We start from the raw sequence: 26,257 nt of genomic DNA, 5'->3' as shown, positions 1-26,257 counted from the left end.
CAGGGTTTCAGTGTATCAGGATCCTGCCAGGTGTGTAAGGGGTTTCACACTGTATCAGGATCCTGCCAGGTGTGTACCGGGTTTCACACTGTATCAGGATCCTGCCAGGTGTGTACAGGGTTTCACAGTGTATCAGGATCCTGCCAGGTGTGTACAGGGTTTCAGTGTATCAGGATCCTGCCAGGTATGTACAGGGTTTCACAGTGTCTCAGGATCCTGCCAGGTGTGTACAGGGTTTCACAGTGTATCAGGATCCTGCCAGGTGTGTACAGGGTTTCACACTGTATCAGGATCCTGCCAGGTGTGTACAGGGTTTCACAGTGTATCAGGATCCTGCCAGGTGTGTACAGGGTTTCACAGTGTATCAGGATCCTGCCAGGTGTGTACGGGGTTTCACACTATCAAGACCCTGCCAGGTGTGTACAGGGTTTCACAGTGTATCAGGATCCTGCCAGGTGTGTACGGGGTTTCACAGTGTATCAGGATCCTGCCAGGTGTGTACAGGGTTTCACAGTGTATCAGGATCCTGCCAGGTGTGTACAGGGTTTCACAGTGTATCAGGATCCTGCCAGATATGTACAGGGTTTCACAGTGTATCAGGATCCTGCCAGGTGTGTACAGGGTTTCACAGTGTATCAGGATCCTGCCAGGTGTGTACAGGGTTTCAGTGTATCAGGATCCTGCCAGGTATGTACAGGGTTTCACAGTGTATCAGGATCCTGCCAGGTGTGTACAGGGTTTCACAGTGTATCAGGATCCTGCCAGGTGTGTACCGGGTTTCACAGTATATCAGGATTTTACTAGGTGTGTACAGCGTTCCACAGTGTATCAGGATTCTGCCAGGTGTGTACAGAGTTTCACAGTGTATCAGGATCCTGCCAGGTGTGTACAGGGTTTCACAGTGTATCAGGATCCTGCCAGGTGTGTACAGGGTTTCTGTGTATCAGGATCCTGCCAGGTGTGTACAGGGTTTCACAGTGTATCAGGACCCTGCCAGGTGTGTACGGGGTTTCACAGTGTATCAGGATCCTGCCAGGTGTGTACAGGGTTTCACAGTGTATCTGGATCCTGCCAGGTGTGTACAGGGTTTCACAGTGTATCAGGATCCTGCCAGGTGTGTACGGGGTTTCACAGTGTATCAGGATCCTGCCAGGTGTGTCCAGGGTTTCACAATGTATCAGGATCCTGCCAGGTGTGTCCAGGGTTTCACAGTGTATCAGGATCCTGCCAGATGTGTACAGGGTTTCACAGTGTATCAGGATCCTGCCAGGTGTGTACAGGGTTTCACAGTGTATCAGGATCCTGCCAGGTGTGTACAGGGTTTCTGTGTATCAGGATCCTGCCAGGTGTGTACAGGGTTTCACACTGTATCAGGATCCTGCCAGGTGTGTACAGGATTTCACAGTGTATCACTATCCTGCCTAGGGTGTACGGGGTTTCACAGTGTATCAGGATCCTGCCAGGTGTGTACAGGGTTTCAGTGTATCAGGATCCTGCCAGGTGTGTACAGGGTTTCACAATGTATCAGGATCCTGCCAGATATATTTAAGTCTTGTAATAGTGCTCAACTGTTTGATTCTGTCAAATAATGTGTTGCTTGGAAACTAACAGGGGGCGGCATTCTCCCCTACCCGGCGTGATGGAGAGTCCCGGAGTAGGGGAGTGGCGCCAACCACTCAGGGGTCACGCCTCCCCAAAGGTGGGGAATTCTCCCCACATTTGGGGGCCAGCCCCGCGCCGGAGCGGTTAGCACCAGAAGACTGGTGCAAAAAACCGGCGCCCCCGGCAGCGGGGCTGGCCGAAAGGCTTTTGTCGGTCGGCGCATGCGCTGGCAGTGACGTCAGCGGCAGCTGGCCGCTGACGTCACTGCCGGCGCATGCGCGACGTGGGGTTCTCTTCCGCTTCCGCCATGGCGCGGACGAAAATAGTGCAGCCAGGGCACTGGCCCGGAGTCTGAGCGGGGGGCCCCGATCGCGGGCCAGGCCACCGTGGGGGCACCCCCCGGGGTTCGATCGCCCCGCGCCCCCCCAGGACCCCGGGGGCCTGCTCGCGCCGCTGAGCCTGCCGTTCTAGGTGGTTTAAACCATGGCGGCGGGCGAGGCCTCTCAGCGGTGGGACTTCGGCCATCCGGGCCGGAGAATTACCGCAGGGGCCTCTCCGATCGGAGTGGCGAGATTCCGCCGCCGCCACTTCCCGGGTGGCGGAGAATCTCTGCCACGGCGGGAGCGGGATTTTAGGCGGCCCCAGGCGATTCTCCGACCCTGCTGGGGGTCGGAGAATTTCACCCAGGATGTGGCAGAAATCCTACAGATTTTAATTTAAATCTGCAGTAAACTCTGTGGATTGATGGTCCACCAACAATCTGCAATACTGATTCCGCAGTCATTGATTTTCAGTCTCCCAGATTCTGACCATCTCTAAACAAATGGCTGAAGTTCACATTTCTGATTCTCTCTAGTGGTTTTACTACTAGATCTTCCAATGACAAATCCACATCATTCAGACCATGAACTTTCATCTGCATAATGTTGCTTGACAATGTTTCCTGCTTCAACTCATCTGCTGCTGAAACTATTATCCATTGTTTTGTTCTCCTGAGTCTTGAGTATTTCCCCACACTCTTGGCTGGTGTTACACTCTCTATAAACTTAAACTCATTCAACCCTCTGCTTCCTGTGCCCTAACGGATACCAAGCCCCATTCACCCACTGTGCTCGCTGATCAACTTTGGCTCACAGTTGAGCATTGCCTCAATTTTAAAATTCTCATCCAGCTTTTTACATCTCTCCATAGCCTTGCTCCTTCCTACATCTAACAGCCCTACAACATTCCAAGTTCTGTTCAAACTGTCACTTAAATTCTTGCCTCTATTGCAACATACACTTTAATTAATCCATCACGATGGCCCTGCCTTCTTCAGCTGCTGAAGCCCTAAAATCCAAAATTTCCTCCCAAATCTCACTATATCTTTCCACTTTAAAAAATGTGACTTCAAGTCTACATCTTATACAAAATAGCCAAATGCTGCCTTCTGTGGTTTATATCATATCTTGATTATTAATAATCGTATGAAATACCTTGGAATGTTTTACTCAGTTAAAAGCTGCACATCGGTGAATATTTTTGTTTGAAATATCCATGTTGTCACTTACCGTTCATGTGACTGGGTAATTCTAATAAGCCATGTGCGATATTCAGACAATCAAGTGGATTAGAACCTGTTGAAAATGATATAGATTTTACAACATCATAATAAAATCTACGCGTTTGAATTTGAATTGAATTCACTGTGATTTTACCGTACCAAGTTCCTGTATTTCTTTCAGTATTTTATCCAGCTTTGGGACCCCATGGCACTTTTTCGCAAAGGATTCCCACATCACTCTTCGGGCCCGAGAGTCTTTCTCCATCACCAGATTTAGGAGAAGTTTGGAACTGTCCACCCATTTTCCCTTCTCTGCGAGTTCAGTGACTTTCTGTGGAAAATAATGATGAATGGATATGAACACAGTGTGGTGATATGCATCACTGTAAATACACAAGGGGTAAAGGAAATACACTGAGGCTAAATAAACACTAGAGGGAGCACCAGAGACATCATCTGTGCTGTACTGTTCTATATTCTATATTCTATGACACACAGACATTCAACCAATAGGTCAGTAAGATAGGACACGACCAATGGGCAGTCAAGACACACCCAGAGGTGACACTACCACAAGGGGGCTACCTATATAAAAGGACAGGATACACATGCGCTTTGTCCTTTCCATAGGCGACACTCAGAGGCACAGGGGCAGATCAGGAAGAATCACACCCTCCACATGGATTAGAGCAGACTGGTTAGTTAGACTGAGTTATTATAGTACGATCAGCAGGAGAGTCGAACTCAAGTAGGAGAATTGTTAACTGTTCAATAAATGTGTTGAACCTACCTCCAAGTCTGAACCTTCCTTTGTCAGAACATACATCAAAGAAGCAGCTTATGCTACATGAAGAAGCATAACACAACACATGGAGGAGCGAAGTGAAAGATATACACCAACAATAAGAAGGAAAGAGATCTGTTTTGTGATGAATTTCCCAGCTGTTTTGAGCACAGAAAACAGTCATTGGAATTGGTATGATCCATGTTGAACATCGGTGTGACGATCTGTAAATATCATGATCAAGGGCTGGTTTAGCTCACTCAGCTAAATCGCTGGCTTTTCAAGCAGGCCAGCAGCACGGTTTGATTCCCGTACCAGCCTCCCCGGACAGGCGCCGGAATGTGGCGACTAGGGGCTTTTCACAGTAACTTCATTTGAAGCCTACTCGTGACAATAAGCGATTTTCATTTTTCATTTTCATTTCAATTATTAAACTGAAATAAATTTGATAACGCTTAAACAGAAACATTTTTGAGGAGATTGAGGAATCATTTAGAATCACAGTCGTTTTAATTTGATTATTTTTCATAATTCAAACCAGCAGAGAGTTTTCCCTTTGATTCCCATTGACTCCAGTTTAGCTGGGGCTCCTTGATGCCGTTCTTGGTCAAATGCTGCCGTGACATTATGATGTTGGCAATTTTTGAAAAGTATTTTAGAGATTGCGTTTCTTTTTAAATTGGACTGCAAATCAACATGGATTTTGAGGAATTCACACAACATCTTTTGTGGATTTGACCACCAGCACCCAGCTATGGATCAGACTGTGCTGATCTCCACAGAACACAGAACATAAAGTGCAGAAGAATGCCATTCGGCCCATCTGCACTGACCCACTTAAGCCCTCACTTCCACCCTATCCCCATCACCCAATAACCCTTCCTAACCTTTTTGGTCACTAAGGGCAATTTAGCATGGTCAATCCACCTAACCTGCACGTGTTTGGACTGTGGGAGGAAACCGGAGAGCCCGGAGGAAACCCACACAGCCACGGGGAGAACGTACAGACTCCACACAGACAGTGACCCAGCAAGGAAATGATTCTGGGGCTCTGGTGCTGTGAAGCCACAGTGCTAGCCACTTGTGCGACCATGCCACCCTTGAACTCACCAAAGATATTTTGAATTCAACACACCCACAAAAATACATTGGTTATGATAAGAATTAGGAAAAATTAAGATTCAAGAATGAATTTGGGATTTAAAAAAAAACAACTTATAGAACATAGAACAGTACAGCACAGAACAGGCCCTTCGTCCCTCGATGTTGTGCCGAGCAATGATCACCCTACTCAAGTCAACGTATCCACCCTAGACCAGTAACCCAACAACCCCCCCTAACCTTATTTTTTAGGACCCTAAGGGCAATTTAGCATAGCCAATCCACCTAACCCGCACATCTTTGGACTGTGGGAGGAAACCGGAGCACCCGGAGGAAACCCACGCACACACGGGGAGGACATGCAGACTCCACACAGACAGTGACCCAGCCGGGAATCGAACCTGGGACCCTGGAGCTGTGAAGCATTTATGCTAACCACCATGCTACCGTGCTGCCCAAAGGCAGGATGACAGGAAAACAATGGAGTATGGAGGCGGCAACTTCAAAGAGGAGAGATAAGGAAATTGATACACATCTGCTGAAGGTCGACTCCACAAGATAACATCAAAGGGACTTTATAATATATCCATTGCACAATGAGAGGGGAAAGGGATGCCGTCTTCTACACCCAAGGAACGATGCTGTTCAAAATCCCGGCAAAAGACCCCCAAATTTGTTAAGAAACCCACTAATGTTCCAAAACTCAGAAGGATAACTCGAACCACCAGTTCTTAAGGATGTATATTTTCAATTTAGTATACTATGAGAATAGTAAGTGAACCAGGGAGGAATATTCCAGTCGCAGTGTGAACAATTAATAAAGTATATTTATTAACTTAAAAGGCATGCAAAGAATTACGTGAAATTATGAAACGTGAAACTGGTTACCAACTAACTACGATCCCTGAACTCCGAGATGCTCCTTTGTTCCCAAACAATATTCATTATACAACACAACAAGCTAAATCCAACAAATAATCACCACGCACAGGTTATGTAGCCACATTTGGACAAATCCATCTTCAGTTTCAGCAATGGGAAAATTAGCTACTTTTTTGGGAGACTGGGCTCCAGTGGTGGCACGGAATGAGCGGCTGCACACTTGGTAGCTTCCCCTCAAGGTGGAAATTTTCGGTCCTTTCTCCGTCAGAGGGGTGAAACTTTGGATGGAAAGAAGTGCAGGTGTGCCAAGAGAAAGTGTAACTCCTCTGGTGTGGCTGGTAGATGGATCCACGCAATAAGAATGGAGCTGGAGAATCTTCGTGCCATGCTAGCTGGGCGGGCTAGTTAATGGGAGCACAGTGGGGGGTGGTCAGGGGGTAAGTGCAGGGGAGGGAAAAATCGCTGTTGTTTTGTTTGAGAAAGGGGAAAGGGTGCTGCTGACAAGGGTGCGGTTGGTGTGGCACAGCTGGAAAGGTAGTGATGATGGTGGACATCAGAGGATGGGCCTGGAGGGTCACGTGAAGCGGGCTGGCCCAACAAGAGATATGGTTGATCGGCAGGGGAGGGAAGCCCCCCACAATCAGTCTCTTCATGTGGAACATGAGGGGGTTGAATGGGCCGGTCAAGAGTCATGTATGTGCGGAGGGTATAGGCGGACTTGGCTTGTCTACAAAAGATTCATTTAAAAATAGGGGATCAGACATGGTTCAGGAAAAGAAGAGTAGGGCAGGTGTTCCATCCGCGACTGGATATGAAGATGAGGGAGATGGTTGTGTTGGTGAACATGCGAGTAGCGTTTGAGGTGGGGAACATCATGGCCGATTTGGGGGGGGAGGGGGAAGGTTTGTGATGGTTAGTGGTAAGCAGGAGGGGATGCCAGTGGTCCTGGTAAATGTTTATGCCTCAAACTGGGACGATGTGGAGTTTAAGAGGTGGGTGCTGGAGAAGATTCCTGATCTGGATTCGCACCGATTGATCATGGGGGCAGATTTTAACAGTCATTGAGCCAAGTTTGGACCTGTCGAGCCTGAGGTTGCGGAAGGTGTGGGTGGTGACAAAGGAGATGAAAGGGTTTATGGAGCTTATGAAGTGGGGGGGGGGGGGGGGGGGGGGGGGGGGGTTGGGAGGCTGAGGGCAAAAGGATATTCGTATTTTTCCCCCCATGTATATAGGATGTTCTCCCGGGTTGTTTTTTTTGTGGTGGGCAAGGCGTTATTGGCGGGGGTGGAGGCCAGTGCTTGCAGTGGAGGCTGGATGGGGGGAAACCCATGCAAACACGGGGAGAATGCGCAAACTCGACACCGACAGTGACCCAGAGCCGAGATCGAACCTGGGACCTCAGCGCCGTGAAGCAACAGAGCTAACCCACTGCGCCACCGTGCTGACCCCGTGTATAGGACACAGCTGGGCAAGTTTGCACATTGTCGGATAGTTACAGCTGTACTGGAACAGCTTGGCTAGGGGAGCGGCAAGTTCTGAGCTGTTTTATTCTGTAAAGAATAAAATATTAATGAGAAAATGGCATCCCACGCATATTGGTGCAGATAACAAATGGGCAGAAATACAAAAAATTGTACTACCTCCTGAACATAGGAAATAAATTCTAAGGATAGCTCAAGAAATTCCATTAGGAGGACATCTAGGAATAAAGCAAACACTAGCAAAGCTACATAAACAGTTTTACTGACTGGAAATACATAAAGAAATAAATTTTGTCGAACATACCATGCATGTCAAGTAATAGGGAAACTATGAGCTGCAATAAAGCAAGATCCTTTGATCCCTCATCTAACTTTTGAAGAACTTTTACAAAAGTTTTAGTCGACTGCATTGGACCACTTTCAAGAATACTAAGTGGAAATTTATACTTGTTAACTATTATGGATATAACCACTAGATTTCTGGAAGCCTTATGAGAAAGGAAGATTACAGCCAAGAGAGTGGGAGAAGAATTAACCAAGTTCTTTGCGAGATACGGCTTACCGAAAGAGATACAATCAGATCACAATTATTTAAAGTGGTCATGAATATCTGGAAATAAAACATTATAAATCATTGGCGTATTATCCAGCCACAGGGAGGATCAGGTGGCATTGAACTTTGAAAATGATGGAAACAGTGTATAGTCAAGATTGCCCTCATGATCGGGACAAAGGGATTCCATTTTTATTATTCGCTATTAAGGATGCACCAAATGATTCAACAAGATTTAGTCATTTGAATTGGTTTGTGGATATGAGGTTAGAAGACCACTGAAATTAGTTCCAGAAAACTTGTCAAGTAAGAAATCACAGACTACACTTTTAGACTGTGTATCGAATTTCAGAAAAACACGATGGGGCTTGTGAGGTGGCAAGGAAGCATTTAAAGATAGAAGAGCGGGGAATGAAAGAATTGGCTGATAGGAAAGCAGACTCGCACTTTGTATCAGGTGAGAAAGCGCTAGTTTTATTATCTGTATCGGGAGAACTAATGGGATTTATCAAACTAAAAGAAAACTCAGCCAAATAAATAATCTGGTATGCGCACCAGATGGACGTAAATCATGTTAAACATGCTTAGGAGGTATTAGGATAGAATAGATGGGGACAAACATGAGATCTTGGTAGTAACAAAACAGGTAGAAAAGAAAGGGTTAAATCCTGAGAGTGACTTTCCTCTAATTAATTTGAGGAAGTACTGGAAAATTTAAACAACTAATTTATTGTTGACAAAGGGTCGATAATGAGGGCATCCTTTTGGTCTTGAGATCGGATGATAACAAAGTCAATCATGTGCCAGTGCTTTGATCGTGGATATCTCTAGAAAGTCTTGAACTTAACTTTTTGGTGGAATAGTATGTTAGCGATGACAAGCTGGTGTTCTGCACATTTGGCGAGCAGGAGACCCCCAGTTGGATTTGCAATTCACAATTCCTTTCTTTCCAGATTTGGGAGTCCTTTCCAACCCTGGCATTGCAGTCCCCAAGGAGGATAATCTCATCTTGTTGAGGAATGTTGAAGGGTATGTCCATAGTGGAGTAGGTCTTCTTTGCACTCTTCATTAACATCAAGCGTGGACCGTAGGCACATGACCTTTGCCTGCCTTTGTCTACAAGTTTTTGGCAAGTTGTAGCCGGAGGGTCATGAGACATTTATTGATGCCAACAGGGACATCAACCACTTTACATGGCCTTCCATCAATCTGACCAAGGCTTTTAACTTGGACAATTGCGAAGTGCTATGGAAGGCGCAGTCAAAGGCCGGCTGTCCAGAGAAATTAATCAACATTCTCCGACTGCTCCATGACAAATTTTTGGCGACGTGCTCACCGACAGAAATAAGAACTTCAAGGTCAAGATTGGAGTCAAGCAGGGATGTATCATTGCCTCCACCTTTTTCTCCATCTTCATCACCACCATCCTTTACCGAGTCAAGACCAAGCTTTCCCATGGATATTGTCTACAGCAGGGGTGGGCAAACTACGCCCCGCGGGCCGCATGCGGCCCACCAAAGGTCTTTATGCGGCCCACCAAGATCAAGTCATCAAAAAAAACAATTTTTTAAAAAAAAATAATTATTTTTTTAAAAATAAGGTTAATGGGGGGGGGGCTGTTGGGTTACTGGTATAGGGTGGATACATTGACTTGAGTAGGGTGATCATTGCTCAGCACAACATCGAGGGCCGAAGGGCCTGTTCTATGCTGTACTGTTCTATGTTCATATGAGGAGCCCAGAATCATAACCGGGTGAAGTGCCATTTTTGAAAAGTAGAGAAAAAGAGGGCTAAAGGCAGGATGCCGCCGGGGGAAGCGCTGAGGTATATGCTGCACGCTAATTGGTTACAACCGGGACTATTAATATACTATGAGGCCCTTTAAAATTGTGAATTTCTGAATGTGGCCCTTGCACGGAAAAGTTTGCCCACCCCTGGTCTACAGGATGAATGGAAAGCCTTTCAACCACAACCGGTTAAAATCCACGAAGACGACAACACTGATATCACTCTGGGAACTTCAGTATGTGGATGACATCATCTCCATTCTCTCAGAAGAGAATCTCCAAGCTATGCTCAATACCTTTACATACCAAGGAATTGGTCTCAGCCTCAACCTCAAGAAGACTCAGGTCCGTTACCCACCTGCTCCAGGCACAGTCTGGTCTCTCCTTCCATCAAGATCTACAGAGGAACACCAACAAATGTGGAGCATTTCCCATACCCAGGGAACCACCTCTCCTAAGACTGACATCGATGCAGAGATCCAACATTATTCCAATCCACGAGAACTAGGAGCAGGAGTAGGCCAACTGGCCCTTCGAGCCTACTCCGCCATTCAATGAGACCATGGCTGATCTTTTGTGGGCTCAGCACCACTTTCTTGCCCGAACACCAGAACCCTTTATTCTTCAAAAAATGATCTATATTTATCTTGAAAACATTTGATGAAGGAGCCTCAACTGCTTCACTGGGCAGGGAATTCCATAGATTCACAACTCTTTGGGTAAAGAAGTTCCTCCTAAGCTCAGTCCTAAATCTACTTCCCCTTATTTTGAGGCTATTCCCCCTTGTTCTGCTTTCACCTGCCAGTGGAAACAACCTGCCCGCATATATCCTATCTATTCCCTTCATAATTTTATATGTTTCTATAAGATCCTCCCCCCCCCCCAATCCTTCTAAATTCCAACGACTGCAGTCCCAGTCTACTCAACCTCTCCTCGTAATCCACCCCCTCAACTCTGGCAAAGGAAGTCTCAGCATTCGTGGCATCAAATGGGCTTTATCAATTTAAACTTATGCCTTTCAGGCTGAAGAACGTACCCGCTACATTTCAGAGACTAACAAATAAAGTTATTTGAGGACTGAGCTACTGTGCAGTATAACATTGATTTTTTTTTGAAAATCTTTTTATTGGCTTTTCTCATATTTATCAACAGCTGTTACTTAAATACATTACATTTTTCTTGCCCGCGCTAATTTGCTTCATTTTACAGAGAGGTTTGTTTTGTCCTTCATTTGACTAGCTATACGTACATTTTGCTGCCCTCTGGATCGATCTATGATATCCCCCTGCCTCCTCCCCTCCCCCCCCCAATTGGTTTCAGCAGCCTTCCTCTTCTCTTGTGGTTTCCTCATCCCCCCCACGGGTTGCGCAGTCCTTTGGTTCTTCCTCATTTTTTCCCCCTGGCTTACTCCTCGTTGCTGGCCTCAAACAGGTTTTGGAACAGGCCAACAAACTGCCCCCAAGTATCCAGGAAGCCTTCCTCTGACCCTCGGATGGCGTACTTAATCTTCTCCAGGTGGAGAAATTCTATATTTATCTTGAAAACATTTGATGACTGAACAATAGAGACTGAACTTTTTTTTATTCACTTACTTGCCTATGGTATATTCTGACTCCTTATTCTCCGGCCCCAACAGGTTCTTATCCCTGGCATTAGGTGCGCATCTGTACATTGAAAACGCACGATGATGGTCACAGATTTATCTGGGCTTGCGGCAGGTAGTGAATGAATCAACAACCCACTTGACCTTATCCTCACCAATTTGTCTGTCACAGATGCATCTATCCATGACAGTACTGGTAAGAGTGACTATCACACAGTTGGTGCAGCCTAAGTCTGTGAAATACCAGAGCTAAGTGACCTGACAACTGATGGATCAGATTTTTATTTTCATGAGATGTGGGCATCGCTGGCTGGACCAGCATTTACTGCCCATTCCAATTGCCCTATGTGGCTTGCTAGACCATTCCTGACAGGATTTAAGAACCAACCACATTGCAGTGCATCTCGAGTCACCTGTAGGTGTCATGTAAGAGTACCTATAAGAAATGGGTGTTTATAAATGGGTGTGTATATAAATATCTGTAGTGAGAGTACCTTTAGGAAATGGGTGTTTTTTACTGCAGTGATGTCAGAGAGTGGGTGGAGCTGGGCTGCCTGTCAGCTTTTGTTTTAGGCTTTTTGCTGCAGGGTGTGTTTTTAATTTTCAGAGCTGGATAGCTGTAGGAGCTGTATAAGGATCTCTCCCCGCAAATTAGACTATCTCTTGATCATTTGGTGAATTCAAAGTGCCGACTGCTCTCAGTAGTGAATTTAAACCTGATGTGCTTCTGTTAAAAGGTTTTGTTGTCTTATGGATGTTAAAAGGAAAGTTTAAGTATTACTTAGACTGTTGTATTCTTTGGAGGTTGTATTTTAAATTGATGGTTGCAAAGATGTTCACTGCATGTGTTTTAAAAAGGTTAACCGAGTACATAGAATAAACATTGTTTTGCTTTAAAAATTACTTTTAAATTTGGATACACTATACCTGTAGAGTGGGCCGTGTGCTCCCCATGCCACAATCTAGTAAAAGCCGTGGGTCAGGTGAACTCCATGATACACTTTGGGGTTCTCTAAACCCTGGCCCATAACATAGGTCAGACCACATAAGGACAGCAGATTTCCTTCCCTGAAGGACATCAATCTATTAGTGAACCAGATGAGTTTTATGACAATCAACTTTGTTTTCATGGTCGTCTTTATACTTTTTGATGGCGGCACGTGGCGCAGTGGTTAGCAATGCTTCATCACAGTGCTGAGGACGCGGGTTTGATCCCGGCTCTGGGTCATTTTCCTTGTGGAGTTTGCACATTCCCCTGTGTTTGCATGGGTCTCACCCCCACAACCCAAAGATGTGTATGGTAGGTGGATTGGCCATGCTAAATTGCCCCTTAATTGGGAAAAAAAGAATTGGACACTTTAAAATCTTTTAATTCTTTTCATGGTCATCTTTCCACTTTTAATTCCAGATTTTTTCAACTCAAATTCAAATTTCACCATCTGCCATGGGAGGATTCAAGTTCCCAGAACATTACCCTGGGCCTCTGGATTGCCACCACCTCCCCAGTGTACAGTCATGCTACATCCAGTTGATATTGGTGCTGGACAAAAACTAACTAGATACTCCACAAATATTATCCTTAATGATGGGAAACTCCTTTACAGGAGTGCAAAAGACAAGCCTGAAGCACTTGCAAGAATCTTCAGCCAGAAGTGCCGAGTGGATAATCCATTTCGGCCTCCTTTTGAGGCCCCCAGCATCACAGATGCCAGTCTTTATCCAATACGATTCTTGGTCTGTGCTACCAAGAGACAGTAATCTGCTCACTGATGGTCAGTTTGGGTTCCACAAGGTCACTCAGCACCTGACCTCATTCCAGTCTTGATCCAAACACGGAAAAAGAGCTGAACTGCCAGATTGGTGTTTTTAACATTAACTGCGCAGAATTCTAGCAGCCGGGCGGGATATGCAATCGGTTACCACCTCTCAACTCTGCAAAATCTACCCGATTTTAAGTGTCTAATCAACGCCTGTCAGATAATCTGAGAAAGCTGTAACATCACTCATTTCAAAGATTTTTGGATGATTTTACAAACCAGAAACTAATTGGAACTGAACCCTGACACAAAAACTCTTTGGCTTTTGACATGTCAGGATCTGGAAACCACCTAAACTATTATTCATCCAAAGATGTGCAGGTTAGGTGGATTGGCTGTGCTAAAAACACTGCAACATTCATGTCCAAAGATGTGCAGGTTATGTGGGGTAATGGGGTTACAGGGATAGCGCGGGGAGTGGGCCTAGTGTTATGGGAGCTGCATTTTCAGAACCCCAAAATGTATCATGGAGTTCAACCAACCTCTCCCTTTAATGTATTGTTGCTTTTGAAGCACACGGCTTGGTCTCCAGGTGTGGTATTACAGTTATGGACACAGGGGTTTTTAAACACAAAACAATGTTTATTCCATGAATTCAACTTAACCTTTTTTAAATAAACATTGGATTCCTTAACACCCCTTACGTCAAAGATAACCCCAAAAATAATACAACACTAAATAATCTCTCAAAATACTCCTTCAAACCTCCAAAGGACTTAACACGTTTAAACAGAAACACATCAGGTTAAAGACATTACTTTAATGAGTTTAAATCACCAAAATGATTCAGAGATAGTCTTTCATGGCAGAGATCACAGCAGATCCAGCTCACTGCAAACACAGACACACCCAAGCTCTTTTCTTCAAAACTGAAATCAAACACTGCAAAAATGGCTGAGCTAAAAACCCACCACCCACACTCTGACATCACTTCAGTAATATCAGCTGCTTCATTTCTTAAAGGTACATTGCTTAAACATCCATTTCTTAAAGGTACTCTCACATGACTCTAGGAAGGGTGCTCTTTCAGAGGATCAATGGGCCGAATGCCCTCCTTCTGTACAATTCTATGATTTCTGCAGTTCTTTAATGTCTACCCCCTTTTTCTGTATGTGTGATTGGAGCAGAGTTGGAAAGATGCAGACATCGCTTCTCTGCATTTATTGAATATAAAATAAACCAACCGTCTGAGCTAATTATTATCTGGGTTTGCAGTAGATTATTAGTAAATTCAATCACAAAGCAAACTGAGGGATTGGGAAAAAAAATCCCACTGCAAATTTTAAAAGAATTCAAAATATCCTCTGAATCCAGATAGTTGGTAAGTGGAAAGAAGTACTGTAAAGCTGTCTCTCCCCATCCGCCACAATATCTTTTAAATCATTTGTCATTCTGACAATATTGTGATATGTAAATAATCCAAACTCACTCCACGTCCCTACTCACTTACCTGATGTTCTTGTCCACTGAAAATCGTCGCATTTGTTAACAATGAGCTGACTCCATCCACGCCTTCTTCAATCGCCTGTTCTAGTCTGTCCCGGTAGAATTTTGTCCACTGGAACAGCTGATAATCATCACACTTTGTCAAAAACTCAGTGACTGAGGAGTTCGGGTCTGTGAACACAAATGAAGATGACGCACATTATCCAATTTCATCCCAGAACTCTACGTTTCATCTTAGATTGAGCAACTGAATCCGCCTGTGAACCACATTATCAAGAAAACCTGGGCCAGAATTTTCTGGCCGTTGTGAATCTTTGTTCCTGCCGGCAGTGCACCCCTGCCTGTGGCTTTTCCAGTAATGAAATGAAAGTCACTTATTGTCACGAGTAGGCTTCAATGAAGTTACTGTGAAAAGCCCCTAGTCGCCACTATGGGGGTTGTGGGGCGGTTTCAATGGGAAATCCCATTGACAAGCGGCAGGAAAAGAGAATTCCGCTGCCAGAGAATGGGTGCCACTGAGAAACACAAGGCTGGGGGACTGGAAAATCCAGCCCCGACAATCCACTTCTCATTATTGTTAAAATATGGCCAAAAATACTCAACACAGCTTATCTGCTTCGGGCTCACCTAACCATCATTTGTATCTAAAATGTTGACTAATTTGAGCACAAAATATAGATATAAAAGTTTGTCTGCAACACACATCTCCACTGACTGAGCACATTCAAAATGCAGCAAAAAATAGTCAGTTTGCCTTCCTGCTCCTTAATTCTGGGCATAAAGTTTATATCGTAACAACTTCCGTAAACATCATTGTATTCAGAAAAATCACTTCATAATGGAACCGCGCAATTCATTTTATTCTCCTTAAAATGTTATGCTCAGGTTCAGTTTGGTCCAAGTACTGCAGAAACCTAGAATTTTCAGGATAGCTCACCAGACCAAGAGACAATGCCTAACATGCAGCCGCTGACACTCACACTCCGACTGCCATTTCATGCTCAATTGAGCTCCGATTGGCAGTGGGTGGTGTAATGTTCTCTGCACGCACGGATGGCGAGGTCTTTGTAGTTGAAGTGCTCAGAGAACTTGCGGCTTTGTAAATGAACAAAACTGTTTATTAATTAACAAAATTACTAAAGGGTTTCTATGATGTAATAGTGCAGTTGGATACTACGGCTAGATACAAATAACTATGGTTAATTCTTATTAATCACTGTCGACTCAGGAGGTGCTCGACATGCGACTTTGCTTTTGTGTTTGTAGTCCCGATTCCCTGTCTCTGTCCAGCAGATTACCTCGTATCTCCATGAGGCCTGCCTTCTTGTTACCTACTCCTGTCACCATGCCACCTATGGTCGGATGATAGAATCTCAGTCTATGCACACGGCACCTGTCCTAACTTACAGTTCGGTTATTAAATTTATAAACAAATGATATTCTACATATCATTACAGGTGGAACTTTTATCCAGCTTTGGAAGGAAGTCCCGCTTTGAGAGCTGTCGGCCAATCAGATTTGGCAACAGCCTGTTGTCGCCCTCTACTGGTTTCAACTGACAAAACAGACAAATCAGTCATAATTCGGATTCCACTCAAAACAAACTTTATTTAAGTGAATAAGACGTTAGTTAGGGACTTATTTGAACAGTTATATAAATTTCAACACTCACAACGTGAACTCAAAATAGTACCCGATAGGGAGGACTGGCCAGGCTCGCTCTGGAGGATTTGTTATTCCTCTCAGAGTTTCAAACTTGGGCGGGTTTCTCCGAGCCCGCAATGGTGCACAGAGAATCGGTAGCAATCACGCCCGCGCAGTCGCTGCAACGTCGGTTGGGGGCCGCTGAAATAGGCCCCCGCAGCAATTTTCTGTGGGCGATGGGCCGAACTCCCGCCGAGTCCCGCCAGCGTGATTCAAACCTGGTACCACCCAGTGGGAGCTCGGACCCACGGCCGCGATGAACATCCTAGTGGGGGGCTCTGACTCCAGGGAGGGGGGGGGGGGGGGGGAACCAACGGGGTCCAAGCCCGCAATCGGGGGCTTCCGATCGGTGGGCGGCCGCAATCTGGAGGGGGCTTACCCCCTTCCCGCGGCCCACTGTATGGTCCCCGACATGTTGCTCTGCGCTGCCGCGGAGACGGCAACCATGTGCATGTGCCAGCGCGGGGACCACCATCGCGCACATTGGCGGACCCACGCCGATCGTGCAGGGCCGCCTTTTCGGCGCCAGAGCAGCGCGCAGTACTCCGGCGATGTGCTAGCCCCAAAAAACCGGTGAATTGCTGGGCCAGGAGGACCGTTGATGCCGGTGTTCACCACTCCAGCGTTTATGCCGGTGTCAACACTTTATCTGCGATTTCGGAGAATCCCAGCCAGGGTCCCTTCTCCATGAATATTGATCCTCAGGATTATCCCTGTTGAAATCTCCAAAAGCTTCTTCCTTTTATAAGATTTTAGTTTTTTCTTATAAACAATCCACATAGGCACAGTTGTCGTTGGAGAATCTAATTTTCGCTGCTATCAGTGAAGAGTCCAGATGGACAAGTTATCCTTCCTAATTTTCCTACAAAACTCATTTTGCTGAGCTGGAACTATTTATACAAGTCTGTTACCCTCTTTTACCATCATTACCATCACCACCCGGCAGGACACATTACTACAGCGGCCAGACGAGGTACTTTAGCGCTATGCTGTAAGAAGGTAAGACCCAGGGATTCAAGGCTGGGAGGGTAGTAGGAGGGAGGTTGATAGACGCACCTCATGTGGATAACTCAGAGCTCTAACATCTGGGGGTGGGGTCTCATCTCTGAGGGGACCTTCAGAGTAAGGTGCCTCCTCCCTCTATTCCACTCCACCCTACGGGGTGTCTCCCCTTACTCTTGCCAGTGTAGAAATTCAGGCCAGGTGGGATAAGGCTCTTTTAGGTCATAAATTGGTGAATGGCCAACGGTGAGCGACTTTCCGCCACCGAGAAACATCGCACAGCGGGGCGGGGGCAGTGAAAAGATATAACTCAGAACTGGGCCTGCAATAAGCACTGTGGGCCATCAGCAGCAGCAAAATTGTATACAAACGCAATCTGTAGCCTCATGGCCTGGCATATTTCGCACTCTAGCATTACCACCAAAGCGGGGGTCAAACCTGGTTCAATTACGACAGCTGGATGACATGCCAAGAACCAGAATCAGGCATACATAAATATGAAATGTTAACCTGGTGAAGGTATAACAGAGGACAGGCCAAACAGTGGAAGCAGCATGTGGCAGAAAGAGCTAAGTAATCCCACAATCGACGGATCAGATTTAATCCCTGCATTTCGCCACATCCAGTCGTGAATGTTGGTGGACAATTAAACAAATAATAGGAGGACTTCCGGTGGCGGCCATGGTGAGTGGTCGCACACAGGGCAGCTCCTGCTTGAAGGCACAGGAAAGAGTACTTTTTACCCGATACTGGGTGGAATTTTGATGAAAACGTGTAGGTGAAGGTTGGAGGAGTAGTTTCCCCCAGAGTGGTACGTCCACAGGTTATCAAACCTGGCAGAGAGACCTGGCCGAAGAGTTGGAGGAAACCTGTGCTGCAGCAGCCAGTGTAAGGATGGCGGAGGGGGAAGGGCCGGTGCAAGGTGGAAGGCCCCAGATGGAGTAATTGATGGCTTTTATTAAGGAGGAATTCCGCCAGCAGAGGAAGGAGATGCGGGAGGATCGCTGGAAGTCCATCGAAGGAGCTGTGGCACCCCTGAAGATTTCAATGGAGAAGTGTTTAGAGGTTCAGGGGTTGCAGAGTCGGGAGATCGAAGGACTGATCTCGGACCACAGCGATCGTGTGGTGGTTCAGGAGGTGGAGGAGGATCTCTGAGGGGACCTGTGTAAAATATTGAGGGCAAAGGTGGAGGAGCAGGAGAATACCTCGAGAATGCAGAACCTGCAAATAGTGGGCTTGCCTGAAGAAGTAGAAGGTGTGAGTGCCACGAGTGTCTCGAAGATTCTGACGGGGCTGGTGGCAGAGTGGGTGCTAGATAAGACATCTGAAATGGATGGAGCGCATTGGTCCGTGAGGCAGAAGTCGAGAGCTGGGGAGTCGCCGTGGGTGGTGATCGTGAGACTCCAAAAATTTGTGGAGAAAGAGAAGGTTTTAAGTTGGGCAAGGGAGAAACGTATCTGAGACTGGGAGGGGAATAAAGTCCAAATTTATCAGGACATCGGAGATGAGTTGGTGAAACGGCGGGCAGGGTTCAACAAGGCCAAGGTGGTCCTGTACCGGTGGCAGATCAGGTTTGGGGTGCTCTACCCGGCGAAATTATGGGGGCCGTTCGGAGGCCAGGAGTATTATTTCAAGACCCTAGAAGCGGCCGAAGACTTCATTAAGGAGCATAAACTGGGGAACTGAGCGGACAATGCTTGGGAACCAGGGTGCTGGCACTTCGGAATGGTTGGGAACATGTTCGAAGTAGGTGTAGGGATTGGGGGATTTTCGTCCCTTCCGGTTTGGAGGGGGTCCTTTTTTCGTTTTTTTGTTTACTGTTGGTATTGTAAGGGGTGATGGGAGGGGAAGAGTTTATGTGGGGATGGATTTTCCATTGTCCCATCCTGTGTTATGGGACAGTTTGTGTTTAGGATTTGTTTGTTTGCTTTTGAGGAGGCGGCCTGGGATTCAGGGGAAATCTTTGTTTGGGTGGGGGAAGATGTGGTGGAGAGTAAGGTGAGCAGGGAGTCTTCTTCCTTGAGCTGAGGAGTGGGGCGGGGAAGGGGAGGTCATTGGGAGGCGCCTTTGGGCAGGGACTGCCGCACTAGCAGGTGGTGTTGGTGAATGGAAGTGAGGTGGTGGGGGAGAAGGTGGAGAGGGGTGGCTGCCGGGTGGAGGGGGGGGGGGTTGTTGTGGCGTGGTAGGGGTTGAGAGATGACATGGTATGGTGCAGAGGAGGGCCCATGTGGGATGGGCTAGGTATAGGATTGAATTAAGGGGGCAGGCGTTAAGTGAGGAAGATGACGGACGGTAGGAGGGATTGGAGGTGTAAGCCTCCGGTAAGGCTGGTAACCTGGAACATCTGGGGACTGAATGGGCCGGTTAAAAGGTTGTGGGTGTTCACGCACCTCAGGAGCTTAAAAGCACAGGTGGTCTTTCTGCAGGAGACCCACCTCCGTGTAAAGGACATGGCTAGGTTAAGGAAGGGGTGGATCGGACAGGTTTTCACTCGGGGTTTGATTCAAAATCGAGGGGGTGGCGATTTTACGGAGAGAAAAAACGGGATTTGTGAGTGCGAAAGAAGTGAGGGACCAGGGTTTGAGATACGTGATTGTGAGTGGGGTATTGGAAGGTGAGCCGATGGTGTTGGTATATGTGTGTCCCAAATTGAGATGATTTAGATTTTATGAGGGGGTTGCTGGCAGCGAACCCAGATTTGGTCATGCACAAGTTGAGCATGGGAGAAGATTTTAACCGTGACCTGGAGCAGAGGGTGGATAGATCACGCCCCAGGCCGATGGGTAGGGTACGAATGGCAAGGGAGCTGGGGGGGGGGGGGGGTTTATGGAGGGGATGGGTATGGTGGATCCATGGCGCTTTCAGAACCACGGGAGAAGGGAGTATTCCATCTTTTCACACGTCTACAAGTTGTATTCGTCAGGGGCTCTGGTACCAGAGCTGGCGGTGTCCTTGGACACGGAGAAGGCATTTGATTGGGTCGAATGCCGGTACTTGTTCGAGGTATTGGGAAGGTTTGGGTTTGGGCTGATATTTGTGGCATGGGTGCGGTTGCTGTATGCGGCATCAAAGCAGAGCGTGAGGATGAATAATTTGAGTTCGCGGAGTTTTGACTTACACGGAGTACGAGGCAGGGGTGCCCACTGCCGCCGTTGCTGTTTGCACTGGCCATAGAGCCGTTGCTGATGGCTCTCAGGGGGTTGGCGGAGTGGCAGGGGATTTTGAGGGGACAGAGGAAGCATTGGGTGTCGCTCTATGGCGATGACCTATTGCTGTATGTTTTGGATCTGCTGGAGAGAATGAGAAGGATAATGGGCCTGTTGGGGAGGTTTGGAGGGTTCTCAGGGTATAAACTGAATGTCGGAAAAAGTGAAGTTTTCTCGGTGGGATGCTGGGGGAGATGCTATTTGCAGAAGCGAGGGATAGGTTTAGGTATTGTCATGTGAGGGTACCTTTAAGAAATGGGTGTTTATCAAATAGCTGTAGTGGGTGTACCTTTAAGAAATGGGTGTTTGTCATATAGCTTCAGTGATGTCAGAGTGTGGGTGGAGCTGGGCTGTCTGCCGCTTTTACTTTAGCTTTGAACAAAAGCTGGTGTCTGTCTGTGAGTTTTAGTTTTGTTTTTGGGTGTGAAGAGCTGCAGTGAAAGCCAGCAGATAGGCATGGATATCTCTACAAGTTCAAGAGTGTTCATTTGGGAGATTTCAAAGTGATAACTGCTCTCAGTATAGAATTCAAACCTGATCTCTGTATTAAAGAGGGTATTTGTCTTATGGATGTTGTAAGGAAAAATTAAGGGTTACTTATAGATTACTATATTCTTTGGGAGAGTATTTTAGTTGATAGTTGCCAAGATGTTTATTGTATGTGTTTAAAAATGTTAATGGGATTCATAGAATAAGCATTGTTTTTTGTTTTAAAAATACTTTTAGCTCTCTGTTGCACCATACCTGTAAAGTGGGCCCTTGTGCTCCCCATAACCACAATCTATTCAAAGTTATGGGTCAGGTGAACTCCATGATACACTTTGGGGTTCTCTGAACCCTGGCCCATAATAGTATTTGGGGATTCAGATAGCTAGGGAATGGAAGGGGCGCCATAAGTGGAACTTAACAAAGCTGGTGGAGGATGCCAGGGAGGATCTTAAGAGGTGGGATACACTGTAGGGGGTGGTTTAGCACACTTGGCTAAATCGCTGGCTTTTAAAGCAGACCAAGCAGGCCAGCAGCACGGTTCGATTCCCGTACCAGCCTCCCCGAACAGGCGCCGGAATGTGGCGACTAGGGGCTTTTCACAGTAACTTCATTTGAAGCCTACTCGTGACAATAAGCGATTTTCATTTTCATTTCATGTTGATGTTGGCGGGGAGGGTCCAAGTGGTGAAAATGAATATTCTGCCGAGGTTCTTTTTTATTTTTCAGGCTCCCCTGATCTTTATACCAAAAGCCTTTTTTGGGAAATTGGACAAGATCATGTTGGAAATTGTATGAGCGGGGAAGATGCCGAGAGTGGGAGGACCCTGCTACAGAGGCAGAGGTAGCGGGGGGGGGTTGGCATTGCTAAACATGTTTCATTATTATTGGGCGGCGAATGTGGATAAGGTGCGGCGATGGTGGGAAGAAGGGGTAGAGTGGGTTAGGATGGAGGAGGAATCTTGTAAGGGGTCCAGTTTGAGGGCTATGGTGATGGCAGCATTGCCAATGCCTCCAAGTAGGTATTAAGGGAGCTCGGTGGTACAGTCCACGGTGAAGATATGGAATCAGTTGAAGAGGCATTTTAGGGTGGAAGGGATGTTGGTCTTAGCACCAGGGAAGAATCATGGGTTTAAGCTTGGGGGGGGGGGGGGGGGGGGGGGGGATGGATAGTGTATACAGGAAGTGAAGGTAAGTGGGGCTGGCCAAGGTGAGGGATCTGTATTTGGAGGAAGGGTTCGCCAGTCTGGAGGAGCCAAGGGAGAAGGTAGAGCTGCCGAGTGGGAGTGAGTTCAGGTATCTACAGGTTAGGGACTTTGCACAAAAGGTCTGGAAGCGGTTCCCTAGATTGCCGGGATACACCCTGCTGGAGCGACTGCTGCTTCCGGATGTGGAAGGGAAGAATTGGGGATAAACACAAGTGGTTGTGGGGCATGGAGGCAAGCGGGTGGTGAAGATCAAGGAGAAATGCGAAGGGGAGTTGGGAGGGGAGATCAATTGGGGGAGTATGGAGTGAGGCACTGCGTATGGTAAGCGGGATCTGCTCATGTGCAAGGATGAGCCTGATACAGTTCAAGGTGGTGCACAGGGAGCATATGACTCGAGTGGGTTCTTTCACGGGGTAGCAGATGACTGTGAGAGATGTGTGCAGAGATCAGTGACTCAAGCTAACATGTTTTGGGGTTGCAGAACATTGGGAACATTCTGGGCAGGAGTGTTCGCGGTCTTAGCCAGGATAGTGGAGGAGTAGGTGGACCCGAACCCTCTGGAGGCGATATTTGGAGTTTCAGAGAAGCCGGAGTTCATGGAGAGGAGGAAGGTTGATGTCACGGCCTTCGCTTCTCTGATTGAATGGCGACGAATTTTACAGGAGTGGCAGTCGGCATCGCCGGGTAGCGGCTTGGTTGGGTGACCTGTACGATTTCCTGCGGTTGGAGAAGATTAAGTAGAAGTTAAGGGGCTCAGCAGAGGGGTTTGATAACAGGTGGAGGATGTTTGTGACCGTGTTTGAGGAGCTGTTCGTCGCGGCCGGAATGTGTACAGACCGTATAGTTGATTGCTGGGAATGTATATTTCCCGGAGTGTTTATGTATTGTAACCTGTTTTGATACATGTTTGTAATAAAATACATTTAAAAAAGAAAATAATAGGAGGAAGCTGCACAATTCTCCGTCTCCTCAATAATGGGAAAGCCTAGCACATTGCAACCACCCTCACCCAGAAGTGTGAATTGGTTGGTCCATCTTGGATTCCTCCTGATGTCCCTATCTTCATAGCATCACAAAAACGTGAACCCTTCCCTCCTGCTCCAGCGCTGTGAGCCACATATTGACTTGCCTCATGCGCTAGACCTCAAGTGGTCCACGCAGAGATCACCACCTTGAAGCCTTGGTTATAAGCTACATACTTAATTCATAATATTCCCGAAATAGACACCAATTCCAGGAAGCTTTTCCATCTTTTCTTACACTTGGCCAGCCCCACTTACCTTCACTTCCTGGTTTTTACCGCCACTTTCCAACAGCCTATTTGTGGTGGTCTGCTCTCTAGTGACACACGGTTGTTCAGAGAGACACCACTCTGAGTCACAGCCCCTATCCACCTTGAAGTCCCCAATAGCAGTTTGGGCAGTTCCAGTACTGAGGTATTTCCTCCACCTGCAACTATTATGTCCCTCTAGATCAGGGGTGGGCAAACTTTTCCGTGCAAGGGCCACATTCAGAAATTCACAATTCACAAAGGGCCGCATAGTATATTAAGTAAAATAATTACTTCACCCGGTTATGATTCTGGGCGCCTCATATAGAACATAGAACAGTACAGCACAGAACAGGCCCTTCGGCCCTCGACGTTGTGCCAAGCAATGATCACCCTACTCAAGTCAACGTATCCACCCTATACCAGTAAGTAACCCAACAGCCCCCCCCATTAACCTTAAAAATGACTTGGTGGGCCGCAGAAATACCTTTGGCGGGCCGCATGCGGCCCGCGGGCCGTAGTTTGCCCACCCCTGCTCTAGATGGTCACTCACTTTCTACTCACCCTCTGACCTCTCCCCTCTTCCGGTGTGAGCTGCAGATTATTTGACCTTGTGAACCTACCCGTGTCCATTCTTGCTGAAGAAGTTGGATCTTCTCCAGTGTTTGAACCTTCAGCCGTAGTGGTGACAGGATTTCCCAGATTCTGATGCTCTGTCTAATAGAATATTAATGGGAGAATGGGAGGGTTAGACATAACAAAATAAGGAGAATGTTGCCATGTTAAACATGATATCAGTCCTCATCCATCAGTACAACTGTTAGTTCTGGGATCGAGCATTCCTTGAGTGTTACTCTCACCATCAGGTGTGACACAGTGAAACCCACTAATCTCTACACTCCAGTTCTCAATGGAATCACATTGGCTGAGACTGTGCATTGAGAATAATAATTGATCAGATTTACTGACAGAGTGCAGGGTGCAACGAGACTTATAGAGCGGGGCAATCCGGTCGACAGGATTCACTTTTCCTGCTGGCAACGCACCCCCGCCAGCAGGGTTTCACGGCAGCATGTGGTGGTTTCACGGGGCTGGGGGACTGGAGAATCCTGCCCATCATTTAGGGATCCTTCACTCTGTATTATAGTCTGGCAGTATTACGTCGTCTAGTTGCAAATTTGTGTTTAATATTTTTGATTTGATTATTACACATTACGTTTTGGTACTTGGTACTTTGGAGGACGTACGGGAGGCCTGTGGCAGGATGGACAGTGGGTGTGGAGGAAGAGGTCAGGTGGGGAGTTACACACCATCTCAACATCAATGCTCACTACAGTGCCATCACGCTGGGAGTATTGAATAGTGTATACAAGATTCTTTGCGAAAAGGAACTGAAGAAGAAATCAATAGAAGACCTATTAAATCCAGGTAATAGGAAGTCTTATCAATTATATACATCTTTTTAAATCTTTATTATTGTCACAAGAAGGCTTACATTAACACCGCAATGAGGTTACTGTGAAAATCCCCAAGTCGCCACATTCCGGCGCCTGTTCTGGTACACGGAGGGAGAATTCAGAATGTCCAATTCAACTAACAAGCCTGTCTTTCGGGACTTGTGGGAGGAAACCAGAGCACCCGGAAGAAACCCACTTAGACACGGGAGAACATGAAGACTCCGCACAGTGACCCAAGCGAGAATCAAACCCGGGACCCTGGTGCCGTGGAGCAACGGTGCTAACCACTATGCTACCGTGCCCCAGATGCTGTGAAAATGAAACTAGAAGAAAACGGAATCCACCTGAACTTGTTTTTGTTTAAATTAATAGTACAGAAGTAAAGAGAAAGCTGTGTGAGACCTGTTTGCTGTGGTCAACCCCAGTCAACCCTCAAATTCTATACAGCAAAACAGCGGACAGATTTTCCAAACCGTCTCCTCCCCAATTACTCGCAATGCAAACCTGGCAGTGGACTTGGTTAAAAAAAGTCATGTATTTTCAGCCCGACTTCAATGGAAAGTGAAAGAATTGCAATTTTAAAATCGGGAACTTATTCATGGTAGCAATTTTCATCAGGACTGAATGTGAAAATCATCCCTGGAACATGGACACTGCCGATTTCTGGGCAGGTGATCAATGAAAACCCAAGGTAACTATTGCTTCCAGTGGAGGAAACAGAACAATTTTTGATGAATTTGTATCAAGTTGCTCTGCAATTTTTTACGGGAAACAAATCTTTAAAATACCACTTGGAAAACTAAAGTAGCATTGAGAGATTACAAATCCTGGTGTGATTTGCCGATCTACTAACAATGCCATCAGCAGATTCTGGGCTGCACATAGAATCTTAGAATCCCTACATTGCAGAAGGAGGCCATTTGGCCCAGTACGTTTGCACCGACCGTCTGAAAGAGCACCCTACCTCGGCCCAATCCCCACCCTATCCCCGTAACCTCACCGAGGGGCAATTTAGCATATCTAATCCACCTAACTTGCACATCTTTGGACTATGGGAGGAAACCAGAGCACCTGGAGGAAATCCTGCACGTCATGGGTAAAATGTGCAAATTCCACACAGTCAACTGGGTCGGAATCAAATCCGGGTTTCTGGCACTGAGGCAACAGTGCAACTGCTTCGTGATATTCAAGTCAATCACACCTAACCTGTGTTTGTCACTTATCTGATATTGTAGTCCACTAAATTCATCATTAAGAGGGTCAAAGGTTATCGAGGGTAGACAGGAAGTGGAGTTTAGGCCACAATCAGATTGGCCATTATCTTA

General features: G+C 46.6%; 1 protein-coding gene across 2 annotated transcripts in view; it reads right to left on the bottom strand.

Moving 5' to 3' along the window:
• Positions 1–26,257, bottom strand: part of LOC119967848 (NACHT, LRR and PYD domains-containing protein 3-like) — a 55,764-nt gene that overhangs the window by 19,371 nt on the left and 10,136 nt on the right. For both annotated transcript variants that reach the window (XM_038800895.1, XM_038800896.1), the window contains exons 2-5: positions 24,099–24,192; positions 14,604–14,770; positions 3,305–3,476; positions 3,153–3,218 (exon numbers count right to left, since the gene is read on the bottom strand). In XM_038800895.1, coding sequence (XP_038656823.1) covers positions 3,153–3,218; positions 3,305–3,476; positions 14,604–14,770; positions 24,099–24,108 — 415 coding nt within the window. In that variant the 5' untranslated portion in view covers positions 24,109–24,192. The remainder of the gene's footprint in view (positions 1–3,152; positions 3,219–3,304; positions 3,477–14,603; positions 14,771–24,098; positions 24,193–26,257) is intronic.

The sequence above is a fragment of the Scyliorhinus canicula genome, chromosome 6, assembly GCF_902713615.1.
Source record: "Scyliorhinus canicula chromosome 6, sScyCan1.1, whole genome shotgun sequence".
NCBI classification, from domain to species: Eukaryota; Metazoa; Chordata; class Chondrichthyes; order Carcharhiniformes; family Scyliorhinidae; genus Scyliorhinus; species Scyliorhinus canicula.
The sequence above is the reverse complement of the archived record's forward strand: the minus strand, read 5'-3'. Positions and strand labels throughout refer to the sequence as shown.